Source organism: Aphis gossypii, chromosome 3, assembly GCF_020184175.1.
Source record: "Aphis gossypii isolate Hap1 chromosome 3, ASM2018417v2, whole genome shotgun sequence".
NCBI classification, from domain to species: domain Eukaryota; kingdom Metazoa; phylum Arthropoda; class Insecta; order Hemiptera; family Aphididae; genus Aphis; species Aphis gossypii.
In genome coordinates, this window is record NC_065532.1 from 8,955,030 (window position 1) to 8,973,365 (window position 18,336).

Genomic DNA, 18,336 nt, shown 5'->3' on the forward strand with positions numbered 1-18,336 from the left:
AAAAAAAAGAACGATAACACTGTGTTGCGCCGACCGTAAGCCGACAGAAGAACGACGACCGCGTATTATATATATATGTATAGGTACCCGGGTACTGTTTACGACGACGGAAGAAAAAAAAAAGAAACGAAGGAGATGGAAATAACGAAATTGTTTTGAAGGAAAAAAAAAATAGTCACAAGAGGCACGTAATTGAATATCGGTGACACCACACGGACGCGCGCGCGTTAATATTACACATTATTATTATTATTATTATTATTATTATTGTATATTATAATATTATGTTTTTAGAACGGAACGGTCGTGCGCGTGCGCGCGTACCTATACGCGGCGGCGGCGGCGGCGAGTAAACGCGCACGCGACGACGAGGGGACCCCACGCGGGTTGACACCCATTCGGCCGCCGACAGCCAATGGTTCGCCGCGGCCTTTTGGCGCGAGGGGTTCTGCGAGAGGTGCCCCTGCGAAAAAGAAAAAAACAAAAACACCGACTACGAAAAGGACGAAAAAGAATATGGCCGTTTGCCGCGAATAATTATCGCGGCGGAATATATGTCGTGTGTGTATTGTAATATATTATTATACCGACCGCCGGCCGTACGCGTTTAGTGCTGTTATTACCATTATTATCAACATCATCATAATATCATCGTCACCACCGCCGTCGAAGTCTCCGTTATTATCATTATTATTATCTGCTACATCCGTCGTCGTCGTGTGTGCGCGACTCGACGGCGGTCGGCGACAATAATTTTCAATATAATATAATATACCTAATAATAGTGGTTTTCTATTCGGACGTCCGAATATTGTCGTCGTCTGTTTCACGGAGAAAAAAAAAATTACGTTTCGTTACGATAAAATACGACAAAGTGTGATCGTCGCGCGAACGCCGACCGACGTTTGAAGATTTTGCGACAGTCGGAAAACGGTACAGTAGCCGCTGACCGCCGCCGACCGTCGAGGCACACGGACTCGCGCGTTCGTCGCTGATCGCCGTACGACTTTTTTTTAATAATACTGCAACGATATTATATTTTATCTAAATCTACCACCGATCGATCGCGTATTTATGGATATCTCGTCATCGTTACGCGCTTTTTGCCGACGACGGGCACCGTCGACGTGTAAGTAAAGCGAGTGAGATCGATAACGTATATTATATAGTATTGTAGTTATTTAAAATACGCGTAGTTTTATTCGCGGATCTGAACTCTTTCGCCGGCGGATCATCGTCTCTACGATGTACTCTACGCATTACAACGGATTCACGTTTCAAGGTAAGACAGTGCATGTCACATTATAATATTGTATATTATTTCACTATCGTTTTATTTACCCATATTTATATCACGGCATAATTCAAAAATAACGGTTGGTTAAAATGTAGGAACACTACAATAATATGATATATTGTATACCTATATCCGCCGCGGTATTATAATATAAGATTAATGCATCTTAGCAGCATTTATCGACCTTTCTGTAAACCCACAGAGGTATATAATATTACAGTGTACCTATATACCCTACTACTATCATTATCCGCTATTTGATTTAAAAATGTATACGTACTACGTAACACTTTAAATAAAAAATCGCTTTAAAAAATTAAAACCCCGTTAATTAAAATTACAAAGAATTTTACTAGGAACTAAGTAATGATTATTAAATCAAACGTGATAAGTATACCAAGATAATAAATAGGTATCTACATATTATATCTAATAAACTTTCATCACATAAAACATTAAATTGCTAATATTTTTTAAATAGCCAAATGATTACTATTCGTATGTTTTTAAATTTTATACTTAGCATTAACAATGTATAATAATATGTATTTTTAACTATTTTCTTCGTGTACTACTTATATGAGGTTCCGTGTACGATTATTAACATCTATAGGTAGGTGCTACTGGTTATAAGAACTATTCGATTCGAGTAAATCAAAACTACAGTATAGATGCTTTATTTTGATACAGAAAAATTAATGAAAATTTCGAATTAATTGAAATAAAGACGTTATTTTCTTAAAAAGCTAACCATATGTTTAAAGTTCGTTGGAATGATATACTGAAAGTACCTAGAAGATCTAAGGTTAAATAAAAACAACATTCAATAAATAATGTTTTGGATTTATGGAAAAGTGCAAAATTAAGTTTCAAAAAGAATTTTAAACCAATATAGTTAGGTAGGTATGCGTATGATTGATAATTTGTTTATTGTTGTTTAGTATCAATTTAAAAGTTTTAAATAAAATTGGACTGAAAAATTCGATTTGGTGGGCTATCACAATTGTTGAATAAATATATTATTATGTATTATAATATAATATATTTATTTGATATTAAATATATGGAACTCGATGAAACTACTTCATTCACCTAAAATTTTCCTTTATTATTTACAATTTTGATAACTCAATTTTTTGTATACTTAGATCCACACAACATTATATCGCTTTATAAAACAATTTTTTTTTTATTCATAAAATGTATTTATCAGTAATACTGATACTAGGTTAACTAAGTGGACTAGGTTAATGATTTTCAAATAATACATGTATATATACCTGCCTATATATTATATACGTATAAATATTTAACTGTAACAATATAATAAATATTTATATTTATCATAACTTTTGTATAGGCCAAGGGCGTGTGAACCAGCTCGGTGGTACGTTCATCAACGGGCGACCACTGCCTAATGTGGTTCGGTTAAAAATCGTCGAAATGGCAGCGGCCGGCGTGCGGCCAAGCAACATATCTAGACAGCTCAAAGTGTCGCACGGATGCGTGTCCAAGATACTCAACAGATACCAAGAGACAGGCAGCATCCGACCAGGCATAGTGAACAGCGATCACGTCCAAGTATGTGAAATAACCTGAACAGGCTACTTATTCTATTATTAAATCCACACACATAAAAATGGAAGAGTTGTCTTAACTCTATGTTAATATTATATATGTTCTTGAGATTAAAAAGTATTTTCAGTCATCCCGTTGTGTCATAATCCATATGAATCTGTCCATCTCTAAGCTTACGATTTTCCATCAAAATATGACCACTATAATCCATTATACATCTATATATTAGCTGTATAAATATAGCTTGTGAAAATTAATAATTTGACTTATTTTAATATTATGCTATACACATATTTTCTGTATAATATAATATAAATAATATAGTGGAGAAGTAATTTTTTTTTGATAAATAATTTCATAACACAAATAAATATATGGAAAGACATTTTTAGAATGCCAATTTTCAGTAAAACCTGGAGGTTGTAATTTATAAACCATGTTTTGTAATAATAATATTGGTTTAACAATGCTTTGTAATTTATTTATTTTTTTATATGTTGATTGCATCATCAGGTTTTGGAATAGAAAACATTTACTTTAATATTTAAATTTGAGTGTGATTTTTGGTTAAAAATATGATCTAATTGGTTTCCTTGGGGACCTAAAAAAAACTTTTCACATTATGAATGATTGGGAAAAACTAAAAAAAAAATCAAAAAACTCAAAATACATAGGCAACATTAGTTTTAAAAAAAGTTAATTTTCTTTTTCTTTAATGTAGAAAATATTAATTTTCATTGAGACTAATTTTAAGTATTTGCCTAATATATTTTATATTGTTATTTATGTCATGATATAGTTTTAAAATAAATATTTTAGATATTTTAAACTAGATACCTACATATTATGTTTAGACATTTAAAATATGTTCACTATATTTTTATTTTATTTTTTATTCACAAGTAACATTTTTTTTATCTAAAAAATTTTTTACTTAAAATAAATTTCCTCATAAGTAGTTTATAATGGAATAAAAAAACAATTTTATCAAGCTGCATTATTTTTTTATGAGTATTTGATTATCTAATTTAAAGTAATTAAATATTCATAAAAAAATAACAATTTCCCTCCCCCCCAATCCCTTGAGATTCGTCCAGTTAACCAAGAACCATCTTCGACACCTTGACATGTAAAATAAGACCAGTTCCCAAAAAGTAGTATGTCGCTTAGAACTTAAAAAGAGTACCTATATAAAACCGTTGATTTTATTTAAGAAAAAACCAATTTTCAATAAGATGATATAATATTAGAAAATAATATTCCATTATTTCTTAAATTATCATTATTATATAGGTATATCGTGAAATTTTCATACTGTTTTAACATTTTGAAATAATTTATAAAAATTTTAAATGTTACTGATTCATTCACGTTGGTTATATACTATTCTTAGCTAAAAAGCTTCAAAATATAATTAATAAGGTTCCTATTGTAAGTAATTGTTTTTAAATTAATTTTAAAATATAAAAATTATAAATTGCATTTATTAAAGTTTAAAAATCAAATTTGAAACCGTCCCTGTATAGAAAAGATGTATAATATATGTATACTTAACTATTGATATTAATTTCTATAAGATGGATACGTACCTATTTATGTATAATATCTACCTATGTTAAATTACAGCTATGTAACGAAAATTGTTTTGAACGATTATTCATTTACGCTGTTGTTTTTATTCCTTGAGCAACGAGTATTAAAAACAAGAACCTATATTTTAGAAATTTGATGGGTATTAATGTATATATTATTTTCAAGTTATATTGACTGAAACAAAACGGTATTGGTACGCCCAACACGGGTATTCTATATTTTTTAAGTGCGTTTATCATCGTGTTTATATCGAATTTTAGTGAATATAGGTTTTTTTAGTTAGATTTCACAAGAATAATTATCTTTCAGTTTTAAAATCTACACATCCGATTCCCTACAGCAATACGTTTTCAAAATGTGTTATTACAGAATAAACATTATATTATTGTAATTTTTTTCTCAGTTTATAATCTAATTTCGCAAAACCATTTAAACAATATATTATATTATTATGCTCTTCCTACTTATCAACTTTTCTGCTATGAAAAATGTTATTCTATTTATTTTGATAATTAATATTTTGTTATAATATTGATTCATATATTATAATTATAAATATTATTTAAATAAATTGTTATGTTAATATTATATGCATTTAAGTATAAATAAAAAAATCAATTTTATAAAAACAATGAATAAATCGACGTGTTAAAAAAGTCACCGCTAATTGAGAGATTTTCGAAATGTTGGTCGGAGACTTTAACGGACATTAATGATGTTTCGTTTTCGATCGTGAATATTATAATAATAAACTGTACGTACATATATATACCTTCAGCGACTCGTGTTCTTGCGCGGAGACGCTATAATAAAAACAATAAAGATATACCGCGTGAAGATAAATTAAAAATAAATTATTCTGTTAGCACGCGCCCATTTACATAATTATACAGTGTTTGGATTTAAATTATTGGCGAAACAAAACAATAAAGGCCAATAAATCGGGCCGACCGGCGTTGATATTACGTTGTGATGAAGACGTCGTCATCGTGTCTTCCGATTATTGCTCTAAGGGATTTCGGGACACATTATATAAAACCCGTACGCGTATATGGTACATGTGTAATGTATATATAATGTATATGGCTCATGAATATTTAATAACTACACCTTTTTTTCGTTTTTATAATATACACGGAATTCCTGATCAATCATTTTAGCTGTTGGCATTTCTGTTTTTTTTTCTTATTCTTTAATAGACCCCCCACAACATGCGACGAACCGCCTGCGCGCTATTAATTAATGGACCCCAAGTGTTTTGTTACACGTGTATGTGTGTGTGTGTGCGTGTACGACACATTCCTCTCGATAATCTTTCTCTCTCACTTTTTCTCTGTTTTCTCCATCCTCATCGGCGGCATCTGCACCGGTGTTCGACGTCTTACCTGTTCGACACCAGACAACCCGGCTCCATCACGTCGTATATATACTGCACGCGTGTGTATTATGGCCCATTGTTTTTTATAGTCGGTCGTAAAACATATCCCAAGATAATTTCGGCAACACATCGTCGTTGTTGTTTCCCGCTCATCAGCATTTCAAGCCTCGAGTTATGGCCGAATAGTTATCAAAAAAAAAAAAAAAAAAACACAAAAACAAAACATTTTTCTAAATATGTTTTCTGGAGACTCGTATTATTATTATTATTATATTGTATACGACGCGCACACGTATATCGTATCGAGATCTCGAAAGATATCCACATTGATCCTTCATATAGTTCAAACACTATTATACAGTATATATAGTTATATTTTTTCGTCTGATTTATATAATATTATTTTTTAAACGTTATTCGTGTTTGAATCTTATATATACCGAATTAAATGCTATGTTATATTATGTTTCATAAGCTTATTTTTTTTCAAATTCGAAATCTTTATTTTTTAATCTATGATATCTATACTAGATATCTATCTATCTGCATATCTATCTATCTATCTATATATATATATAATGCAATATTAATTATTAATAATTTTATGGTTTATAGAAGAACTGTCCAAAACGGATTTCGTATTGTCCGGAGGAAGTCTGCAGAGATACAACAATCAGATCAGATCGTCACAGTAATTACTCAATTGATGGAATACTGTCAGGTACCTTATTTAGTTTATTTTTTTGTAGATAAGTACTTTAGTGATACTAACTATATGATTATGAGCAGTATTAAAGTTTATGATACCTATGTTATACTGTAATATTATAACGAATGTTACAATATATTTAATCTATGATAATATTAAATGATGAAGCAATAAAGTTTATTTTTAAACAGTACGAATATACGAATATACGTACATAATAGTATATGACTAATTATATATACATATATGTATAGGTTATGATCGGTAGGCGTAGGTGGTTAATCTCTGAATCTCAATTATCTGTATAATATATTAACGAATAGTTAATTACTGGTTTAAGTTCTGTGCATCTTAAACAAATTTACCAACCACGCAATTATTATAAAATAATAATAAAAAGGAGAAATTATAAAATGACAAAGATGAGTGATTGTGATTAATTTGTCTATATTCGTATTTCGTATAATATTATACGAGTGTTATTATTTTTATAGGTAATATTTAGAAAAATATGTGTAAACATTTGTATTAAAATATTTTATAGATATAGGCGGTGAAAAAAAGATTAAATATTTTTCAGATTTTCACTTAGATAAACGGTTTTATACTGAAAATAAAATTATTTTTATGAATACAGTTAACATACTTATATCGGTATTTCATAAGGTTTAGGAGTATTAAAAATATAATTTATTATATTTACCTATTCAAATTGTATAAAATAACTTACGCATATGTATAGCTGGATTATAAATTTGCGTAACCACATTAATAATAACCACACACACACATACTACAGAAGCACTCCATTAGTATACAATTACTATACACACAAAATGTTATCGTCAAATAATATAAATTACACTAAGCATAAAATTGCTCATTTTATTCAAATTCAAATTGTCTCCTCTTCGTAATGCTGCAAAATTATACATATTATAATATACAATAGGTAAATTTTAGTAAATTGATTTATGATTTATGTCGAAATAGAAGAACTATTCGCAATATTATATACATTATAGTTAGGTAGCCGTACCTACATATCTGTATAACTAATATCTATACTATACTAAATAATATTATGTGGGATTTCAGCTGCATAAATCATAAAACTTGCACACAACTCGTTAGAAATTATATTTTATGCGCGCAGAAAGGAAAACATTTTTTCGGCGTACAAAAAAAATTTATGACCGTTGTCCGGTAATAAGTCATTCGATGAATATTATATAGGTAGTATTACGATATATTATTATATTGTTGTAAAATAAAAACTCTTCTATTTGCAGCATTTGAATAATATTTAGCTCGCGTGACTATAATATATCCTGTATAATCGGTTGTATCAACATCGTTATTGGTTTCGATTTAAAATTTTAAACGTTTGCGTAACACCACGGGTACCTATATATATATATTGGTGCATTACAAATAAAATAAGTTTTATGTGTAGGTATGTATAAGGTGTATGTACCTACCTCTATATATTATCCGTTGACAATTCCAATATAATGATGGTTATTTTTTCGGTCGCGCTACCGATATATTATATGATCAACACCGTTTAACTTGTTTTGGCCGCCAGCCTGGAAATCGGAGTAAATACAATATCGGTGTACGACGCGCATACCTATATAATATCATATAATATAAATATATATAATATCGCGTCGATGATCCTACAACTGCAGGGTGCAGTATAGTATAATTGACCGCTTTGGACTACCTATATATTATAAGACGACGACGGAGACGATGATGATGATGATAATAATAATACATATTATTGTTATTAAAAGAACGATCGAGAAACTTCCATTAATCACGAGCGCACAATCATTATTACATAATAATATAATGTTGTGGGGGCACAAAGCCGTTGCGTGCCACTATTGTCATCGGGTATCTCAGCAGCAGCTACTGCAGATCGCCGAAAAAAATCTTAATGATGGATTTCACGGCATTATATAGCTATTGGCTTCCGGAATACATCATTAAGCCCCCGCGCATCGATGTACATTATTATAAAAATAACAACGGTGGCATTTCTCGAGTCCTCGACCGGCGGCGCGCCGGGGACATGTATATCGTGTTTTCTCCACTACGTCCCGCTGTTTCAAAATTGTATCATAAACATATATCATTCGGAAATGGACTACTGCATTGTTCTGCGCTGCCAAAAACCTTGTTCGAATATTTTACTCGGGATTTTTTTTTCTAGAGCAGGGGGTATTCTTGCGCAATATAAATTGTTTCTTTTGACGTCGGTGATGCAACCCGATTTTAGCCATTATACGTCGTTTACGTGGAATTCATTTCACACCAAATCAGATTTAAGTTATTGGGCAAATGGAATACCGTACAAATACATAATAATACATATATAATATTTATATAGGTACTATTTACAAAAAGTTGTTGCAAAATGATTATTTCAAGCGTAAACACTTGATTTAATTGAAAAGTATCTAAGTACTATTACTTTTTTAGTATTGTTTATTTTTTTAAATAATTTAATGATTTTTAATGATTTCAAAAACGTTTTATTTATATTGATTGTTATTATATTTAAAATTTTAAATGTTTTTATTTTTTTCTATTCCAAAGAAGGATATTTTTTCTGATAATATCAATGGATATAATTATTATATACATTTCTAACGAGTCTTTATAAGTCTAAATATAGTCTTTAATGCTTTAATGTTTAAATTAGTGGTATATGGAATGGAACAGGAGTAACGCCCAAATGTTGGTCCAATAATATTCATCTATAAACTTTAAATAATTATATCAGCCATAACATCGCCTGTCAATAGTATTATTATTTAATACTCAATATTTGTAACTTATTATTTATAGTAAACTTCTAATGCACGCACTTCATAAACTACCTTTATTCTTAATCTGAACTCTGTAAATTGTTTAAGAAAATTAATTTTTAATCTTGTACAATATTTTCAAGTGAGTCCACGAAATTTGTTATTTCGTTAAAGCAATTTTTTCATATATTTCGAGAGTATAATATATACAAATAAAATAATGTATTATCACCATCGTATTATTTTTGCAATACTATAATATCTATTATGATGACTTTGTTAATTTTGATTAAAATTCACAATTTTAAATTCATATACTCGTAGCATATGTTTGTTTGTATATTCAATGTTCTACCTTTATTATATTATATGGTTATGATTGAAATATGATAACAAAAACATTACGCGTGTCAGTTTTTATTTCACGGGTAGTTTAATAAACGGTTTCGACGTGAAAACATATCTCTTAAGCTAGTTACACACGGAGCGATTCGAATCGCTCCGTGTGTAACCAGGTTTATATTGTGTAATAAGGTCCGCATTATAACGATATTCTGAAATTCGGGGAATTAAAACTTCTGTGCTACTCTCTAAAGTCTCTATCATGGGGTCTATATTATGTATCGGATATCGATATAATATGCTTCATACCATCATTATTATAAACATTTTAGATAAGCTTACGAGAATATGAACGATTATCATAATGTTATTACATTTTCACGTATATAAATGAATCGGAAAAATGAATATTGTTATGAGAAACAATAATTTTTGCGGTATCTACATAAAATATGTATACAACATAATATTATTATAATAATATTATACCGCCTGTTCACATCGTCTATATTGTCGGGGAAAAAAAAATGATATTATGATATTATAATACCTACGATGTACCTACGTGTGATATTCACGATAGTGGTGGTCGGAAAATCATGAAGTGACCTGAAAAAGTAAATTACAATGAAGTGTCGACGGACTGTCGTGAACCGCACATTAGGCCCCAGCTGCAGTATAAGTACGGGTACATAATAGCGCGGCACGGAGAAGGGCGTTCGGCAAGTTAAAATACGCCGCACCAATAGTATTCGGTGCGAGATCGTTGCTGGATGCGTGTATAACATAATATATAGACACATACGTGAAAATATAATATGGGACACGATAATAACACACCTGTGTGCGAGAGAACATATCTGACGACAGCGACAATAATTAAACTAAAATATATGAATTAACCTTGAAGTTCCCGTAAAATAGAAAAAAAAAATGTACACACACGATCGTGTTTACAAAATATAGTGAAAATCGTTACACGCGGGGTCTATAATTTTCAAACGCCACATCATAACGCGCTGTTTTTGTACCAACTCGACGCCGAAATAATGATATTATTAGATATTAGAAACAATATTATTATAATAATATAATAATACACGGGTATATATTATTTTTACGTATAGCGTTCCTTACATGCCGTACGACGCGTGTGGGTCAGTGGCGGCTCACCGGGCGAGGCAATAACCTAGGCGCACAGCCTCGCCTCGATGTGAGGAGGAAAGAAGAAAAATATGTTTCTTCATGTTCAAACGTTATTCGTGTCATATTAAATTGTCTGTAATTTTTTTTCAGTATTTGGCAATTTCAACTAATTTTGTAATGCATATAGGTACAGCTGACGACTGTAAAATATAAAGAAACTTGGCAATTCGGAAACAATTCGTTAGAAATATTGAATAAAAATCTTTGGAAAAATAAAATAACGTCAATTTTCATTTTAGAAAGTATTAAATATGCGCATATAAATATAACAGAAAGATTAAGTAATTTGTAAAAATATGCATCTTAAATATTTTCGTTTTGAAAATCGTCATTGTACAGAATGGATTGCTAGCTTTCGGTTTGCTCTAAATCGATTCCTATTATAATATTATAGAATAATATGCAACTCCTAAAACTTTCTACCCCTATAGTTATATATTTCAAAGTAAAAGGTATAAAAAGTATAAGTTCTTTAAAATCATATTTATGTAGCTTTAAGAACATTTTCTTTTCCCAGAAATATCAAAAATATTTACCTCGCAGTTCTTATTTAGTTCAATCTAGAAGCTACTGGTGTGGGTGCATTATAATTTATAATTATTGTACTTGCTAATTAAATATAAGTTTCGATTAAAGTTGTCCTGATATAATAACATAAATTTATGCAAAAATAATGATGTTTCGTAAATTTACACTAACAGTATAATATTAATATAAGTTATACTGTTATAGTATATAACAATAATAATAATAATAATTCGGGGACATTATTATAATACGTCTTAGGTGAAAATGGGCGAGCCAGTCGCGTGGTTAAAAAATACAAACTTGCTAATTTATTTCGCAATTCTCTCAGAGCTAACAATGCGTTTAATTAGACACGTGATAAGAAATCAGTCAATAGGAGAAAGTTTAGGAACGTACTTTTCGAATATTACAGCAAATCGTAGGAGAATAATGTACGCAATTGGTGCGGGTAAATGACGTGAAATCTTATTGATCGTGTCGGAAACACAATATTCAATATATTGTATAACATAAGCAAACCGTTAGCTATAAATTAACTGAACGTCAAGACATAAATTAACGTTTCAAGTAGAAAATCTATTAAATTGACATCGATTACCATCGGCCTACCTACTGAATAACGATGACGTGTTATAATAACGAAATGCACGAGTATAATATTTATTTATGAGCAAGTATAGTTTACTCGAATAAATAAATTTAGTATCATGTTTTCTATATTTCGCATTGAAATTATTCTAGATCCCGAAATTACAATAATTTTTAACCGTAAATAAAATTATAATTATTATTAGATTATTCAAACATGTTCAAATGTGATGTTAAAAGAATTATATTATTACAAACTAAATTTGTAGAGATTTACTGATGTTTATAGAGTTAGTGAAAAAAAATAGTAAAAATAGGTACCTAATCATTAGGACTCAGATTTTAAAGCATAATATGCTTCTTTTTTAAATAATAGATAGAAATCTATTTTTTGAATAGAAATTCGTTTCATGTCATTCTGATTCCAAATCAACCAATCTATTTTTGCTTTTTTCAGTTATTTGAGATATAGAATTTTTTTATGTTTATTATTCTATTTTAATAAAAAAAAAATATTAATAATTAATGTAAAACCCCAGAATTCGGACTAAATGTGTTTATTAGATTATTATTGTTTTCGTTGTCGATTTGTTTATTAAATATATTAAACGTATAGATTATCGATTTGCATATTGCCTGCAGCACATATATGGTCAGTATGCCTATAACATCGATACCAACCATTTCAAAATTTAAGATTTAATGCCGTAATTTGAAACCTCTCGTATGAAGTATGTACCGATCAATTCAGTGGATGCAGAGAGTCGTTTTTTATGTATAAAAATATTCTGTCGGACATTATAGAATCAGTTTCACTATTGCAAATCTAGAGAAATACATGATAATTACTTAATTCTTTTTTAAATTTAAATCAATTTTTCAAATTTTTTTTATTAATTTTTATAATTAGTTCATATTAATTTTTAGTTATGTTCTTTTTTTTGCTTATTATACTTTAAAATCTGAGCCCTAGTAATCATTTTATGTTAAAAATATTGCAATTTATCATTTGTTTATGCCCCAGGGCCCAGAGTTTAACAGTATAACTATAAACTATATATACGTATGCGTGTACCGGTTTAATTAATTAATATTTTTATAGGTGTAAAACTGTAAACTTGTAATATATGAGGATCAATAAGTTTAAATTAAATCATTTACTGAATAGTTTTAATGTTAAAGGAAATATTTATAATATTTTATCTGAATTTACATATAGTTCTGAAATACACTTATCATAAAAAATAAAAATCGATATAACCATATTTTTTGTTTTAAAAATGTTTAATTAATTCGTTAGTTCATTATATTATATTATGATTGATGATCGTCATTTTTTGAGTGGATATAAATTCAAACTAAGTATAACATATTAAATATAATGACAATTTTCACAGTTTCTTGTAAATCTTGGTTAAATTTATTTGATGAAAAATGTATCGATTTCATATTCGGTATTTTATTCATCGAGTTTTCGTTGAAGTTGGGATAGATTGTTGACAATTTTACGTTTTTAGATGGTACTCGATGTAACCATAATTCCTGCGTAAGAAAGGTGTATAGAAAGTGCGGCCACGGAGGGCCTCTTGTTTTTTTTTATTAGCATAGTATTATAAGAACAATATTTCTGACTATATATGTTTTTAATTTTTATAGATAATGAAGATGGTATAGTTTTGAACAAATAAGAGTATTATAGAATTAAGAATTACAACTACACCTAATAATTACGATTTTTTAGTTGTACGGAATAGTTTTAATTGAGTTCCTCGAATTTATTAACTATATTGATATAATTAGGTCACTTTTAAACCACTTAAAGCAGATAAATATTATATTGTATTATAATATATTTTTATACGAAAATCAAAGTATAATACATAGCGACTTGAAAGACTTACTATACCGCGTGGGACCTCTAGAGTTTATAGTTACCAATAGGTAAAAAGTAGATATCTAGATGTCTTAACGGTACCTATATATTTCTTTGTGAACCAACAGTCACGATAACAACAACGTCAACGTATCGCTGAAAACAATAAAGATATTAATATCGCATTATTTTTTAACGAGCACAGTCGACTGAATGGTACGCGACGGATAATAATTTAATATATAATATATTACCTACGCTATTGTTATATTATTGTGGGTAAGAGTGGGCTATGGATTGCAATATTTTCATTTGTAGAGGTTTCTCAATTCCATTTTGTATATTAATAATTTTGCTTCGGTATGTGTATGGTGGGTGCTGTATACTAATGACGTCGGAAGTCGTACATTTCGAGAAAATAGCCTCAGCCATAATCGCGGTCAAATATTATTTAGGTAGGTACACGGAAATCTATCGGATAACTATATTACTTCCTTGCAATTTTTTTTCTCAATTTTATTTTCATAATACGCTGCAAGCTATACAATGAGTGTGCAAAAGAAATTAAATAAACAATTTGCCCCAATATATTTTATTGCTAGGTGATCCTGATACAGATCTAAAATTATATACAATAGTATTATAACTATTTTATTTCGACAAATCCCTCTGAGAGTTTATCGCTTTAAAATGCAATATTCAAAAAGTCAACTTTGAGGTACATAATATTATCTCGGTCAGGGTCGTAGACACGGGGGTATTAGGGGGTTCAAACCCCTCCCATTCACATTGTATATTGTGGAAAATATAGGTAAAAACGTCTGACTACTTTATAATGTTTTAAATATTACTTAAATATAATTATGAACTCCCCCCCCTATAAAAAATCCTGTCTATGGCACTGATCTCGGTACATATATAGTAGTATTACATTCAAATACCTGAGCTTTTATGTATCGCGAAGCTATAATTATTTTATTACCCTTTTTTTCTGGTTTTTGCGATTATAATACCTATAACATGACGTAAGCACCGACTTAAATATTACGTATACTATCTATAACATTCATACGCATAATACAACGATATGATACAACAAAGATTTTAATTTTTTATTCGTTTGCTTGTGAACATTTCTTCACAGATTCACCTGTAGATATAAATATTTTACAGCGTTATACATAATAATATATAAGTATTACAATACCTTATTATTTACGACATAAACTTGCGGCGGTGTCGTCATTTCATAACGTTGAGTTCGGGGGGCGCTATATTATACGTAATGTTTTTGTAAAACACAACGGCGGCGACCCATTGACAAATTTTTAATAACACGACGACGGGAAAACGGACCGCGTCTTCGACGTTGTGCAATAATAATAATAATATGTATAATACAATATATTATTATTATTATTATATATTGGGTGTATATTATAATATGTTTTCCGCAGCGCGGCGGCCGACAATCGAATTTGCGGACGTCGTCGGTTCGTCTATCGCGTATAATAAAGCGACGGCGGCGGCGGCGGCCTGTGTGGTCGGCTTCGTATCAAAGGACGAAAGAATGGGACGAGGAAAGAAAAAATGTTGTTTAGCAAAAGGTGTCGATGTAATAAAAACTGCTGCAACAAATTGCTCATTTGTACTGTATTTATAACGTGTACAGCACTGGTGCAGCAGTGTATACTGGTGCGGGGGGAGTCAATTTCGGGCATGTTTTTTCGGTCTCATTGACGCACACACCCACACCCATATAATATGTAAGCACGTACAATGGATCTCGCGCGACGTATACATATATATACACTACACCGGGGTGACCTGACGAAAAAAGGAAGCCGCGAGGGCCACCGGGCTAGTGTGTGTGTGTGTGTGCGGCACTGAAACGTATATTATATACACTGAACGGGCGACGATATATATTGTAATATAGTGACGCGATCCAAGACGACGAAAATACACATATTATAATAATAATATGTATAATACGTGCGTGCGTGCGACCATGTTATTATTATTATTATGTAGTGTTGCAACAAAAACGAAGACCCTCGGCGGCGGCGGCGGCGGCGGCGGTAGAGGCGATATTTTGTGTTTGTGTGCGCCCCTGTGCAGCGGGTCAAAGGAACCGCCGCCGCCACCGACTCCTCCGCCGAACGGGGTTAAAAGCCGAATTTACGAGTCGATTTCCATTATTCGGCAGTATACGCATCGCGATTGTCGCTGACCGCCATACAGCGGTATATAATGTATATAGGTACGCGTAAACGACGAGGGTGCATATTATCATAATAATAATAATAATATACACTGCGATAACAAAACGTATCTAAAATGACGACATCGCAATATAATAGTACTTACATAAAAGATACATTTATCACGGCGCAAAGATCTCTTCGGGTTTTTCTTTCGGGTCGAATAAAAGCCGCATGATAAGACATTAGATTAGCGAAAATATTTAATACCGTTAAAGCTGTACGCTAAAAAAAAAATAACTATAATTGAGTACGCTTAAAATCGGTGAAGATGAGCCCCGACTGACCGACGAAATTCCATCCGAATATTAGTATCCCACATCGATAAAAAGAACGAGGTATGAATAAAATATAATATTATTTCTATTACGTATCAAAAAATTATTCATTAGACAACAAATTGATTTAAAAATATTATATATTTTATAATATGTTACATACTTTATAATCTTAGTATCTACTGTCACAGAAGTTAAGACTAGTAACTTTTAACTTCATAAGGATTTTGTTTTGAAATCATTCTGCATTATTGATTTTTTATCAAACAGAGTATGAGATGTTTTACAGAATTTTTTATACTAATAATATATGATATATTATATGTATACGTAAAAGTAATTTAAACGTAAGTTGGTAGATGATCATTGTAAATTAATTTTAAATATTATTTAAATAATTATACATAACTTTTACATCTCAAATTTCAGTTTTTCGTAAGGCATCCTGTTAAAATATTTCACGTTGTAAAACCGTTAAAAGTCCTTATGCTGACTGCTGACATCCTGCAACTCAAATTATACCGCGTATAGTACAAATTATGAAGAATATATAACATACTTTTAAATTGAACGAGTATCACGCTCAATACATCTATTCTGAATTTTAGCACCATGTCACGTTATAAATAGGTATAGATAATTTTTAGAAAAATCGTTTAATCGGGTGGGGTGTATTATATTTTGAAACCCGCAAATTGTTCTGGTCGCGCATCGTTTGGTTTGTGCTGCAACAGGTCTCTCGTGAAGAAAACTTACTGTAAAAAACACTGAATGTCATTACGTTGACGACTACATTAAAAATATAAACTCGTGGTTTTTTTTACAACGGCTTTGGTGCGATGCAAGTACGAGCAGTTCGCCGTATTCGCAGTGGCAACGTCGCGTCACCGTTACGATGACACATGCACTGTCTTGTGGGACCGACTTGCATATAAAATAAACGGCTGTGGAAATATTAAATTGCGGGTGCGCATTTATTATATATATATATATGTATGCATATTTCGGCCTCTCCTTTTCGCCCGTGATCGTCTCCGCACAATAAATTATACAGTTATTTTTCTATTCCCTGGACGGGCGCGCGTCGCCGGACGATCGCTACTTAATTGAAAGAACGGCGTTATTTCGAATCGCATAATAATAATAATAATAATATAATACGAATAATTGTTGGGAAAAAAATAACTTGTTTGTCCACAACAATTAAGGTTGATTTAATGTAACGATAAAATATTACTAGTTAATTTGGATATAACTACGTTCAAAAGAGAATGATCGTAGGCCCTCGGAGCACAAGATATTCGAACGTTTCGAATTCTATGATATTATGATAGTGATGATGATAATAATAATAATGACAATAATATCGACTGCAAGTATATACATACACGCTGATGGGGCGATTGAACCGATAAAACGTATTTTTATTATTATTACAACGATGATTATTTTTCCCGAAGATTCGAAAAAAATTGCATAATTCGATAATATACCCGTTCTTCTAGTATTATTAAATATAATAAATTACTATTGGACGCGCTGATTCGGACAAGTGGTTCTGGCAGTTAACACGTATAATTTTTTTCGAAATCTCGCGAGTTATTTCAATTAAACGCGGGCGCGTACCTATATCTATATCTATCGCGGTAATATACACCGGAATTAACAGGTGCTGTGATACTAATCTGACCAACAGCGCGACTTTATATATTATATTCTATAATATTATTAATAATGTTCTTGAGGTTTTTTTTTAAATTTTTGTTTTGAAATTATGTTTTTTTATTTTATCTTATTTTTTGCCGGTGGTTGTTTGCGAGTTTCTCACCGCATCGTAAACGTCAATATTATCTCGTCATAATCAAATCAGAAAAAAACCA

General features: G+C 30.7%; 1 protein-coding gene across 1 annotated transcript in view; it reads left to right on the forward strand.

Moving 5' to 3' along the window:
- The first annotated feature begins 277 nt into the window (after positions 1 to 277).
- Positions 278 to 18,336, forward strand: part of LOC126551505 (protein gooseberry-neuro-like) — a 37,593-nt gene continuing 19,534 nt past the window's right edge. The window contains exons 1-3 of the mRNA XM_050205042.1: positions 278 to 1,282; positions 2,658 to 2,878; positions 6,462 to 6,567. Coding sequence (XP_050060999.1) covers positions 1,246 to 1,282; positions 2,658 to 2,878; positions 6,462 to 6,567 — 364 coding nt within the window. The 5' untranslated portion in view covers positions 278 to 1,245. The remainder of the gene's footprint in view (positions 1,283 to 2,657; positions 2,879 to 6,461; positions 6,568 to 18,336) is intronic.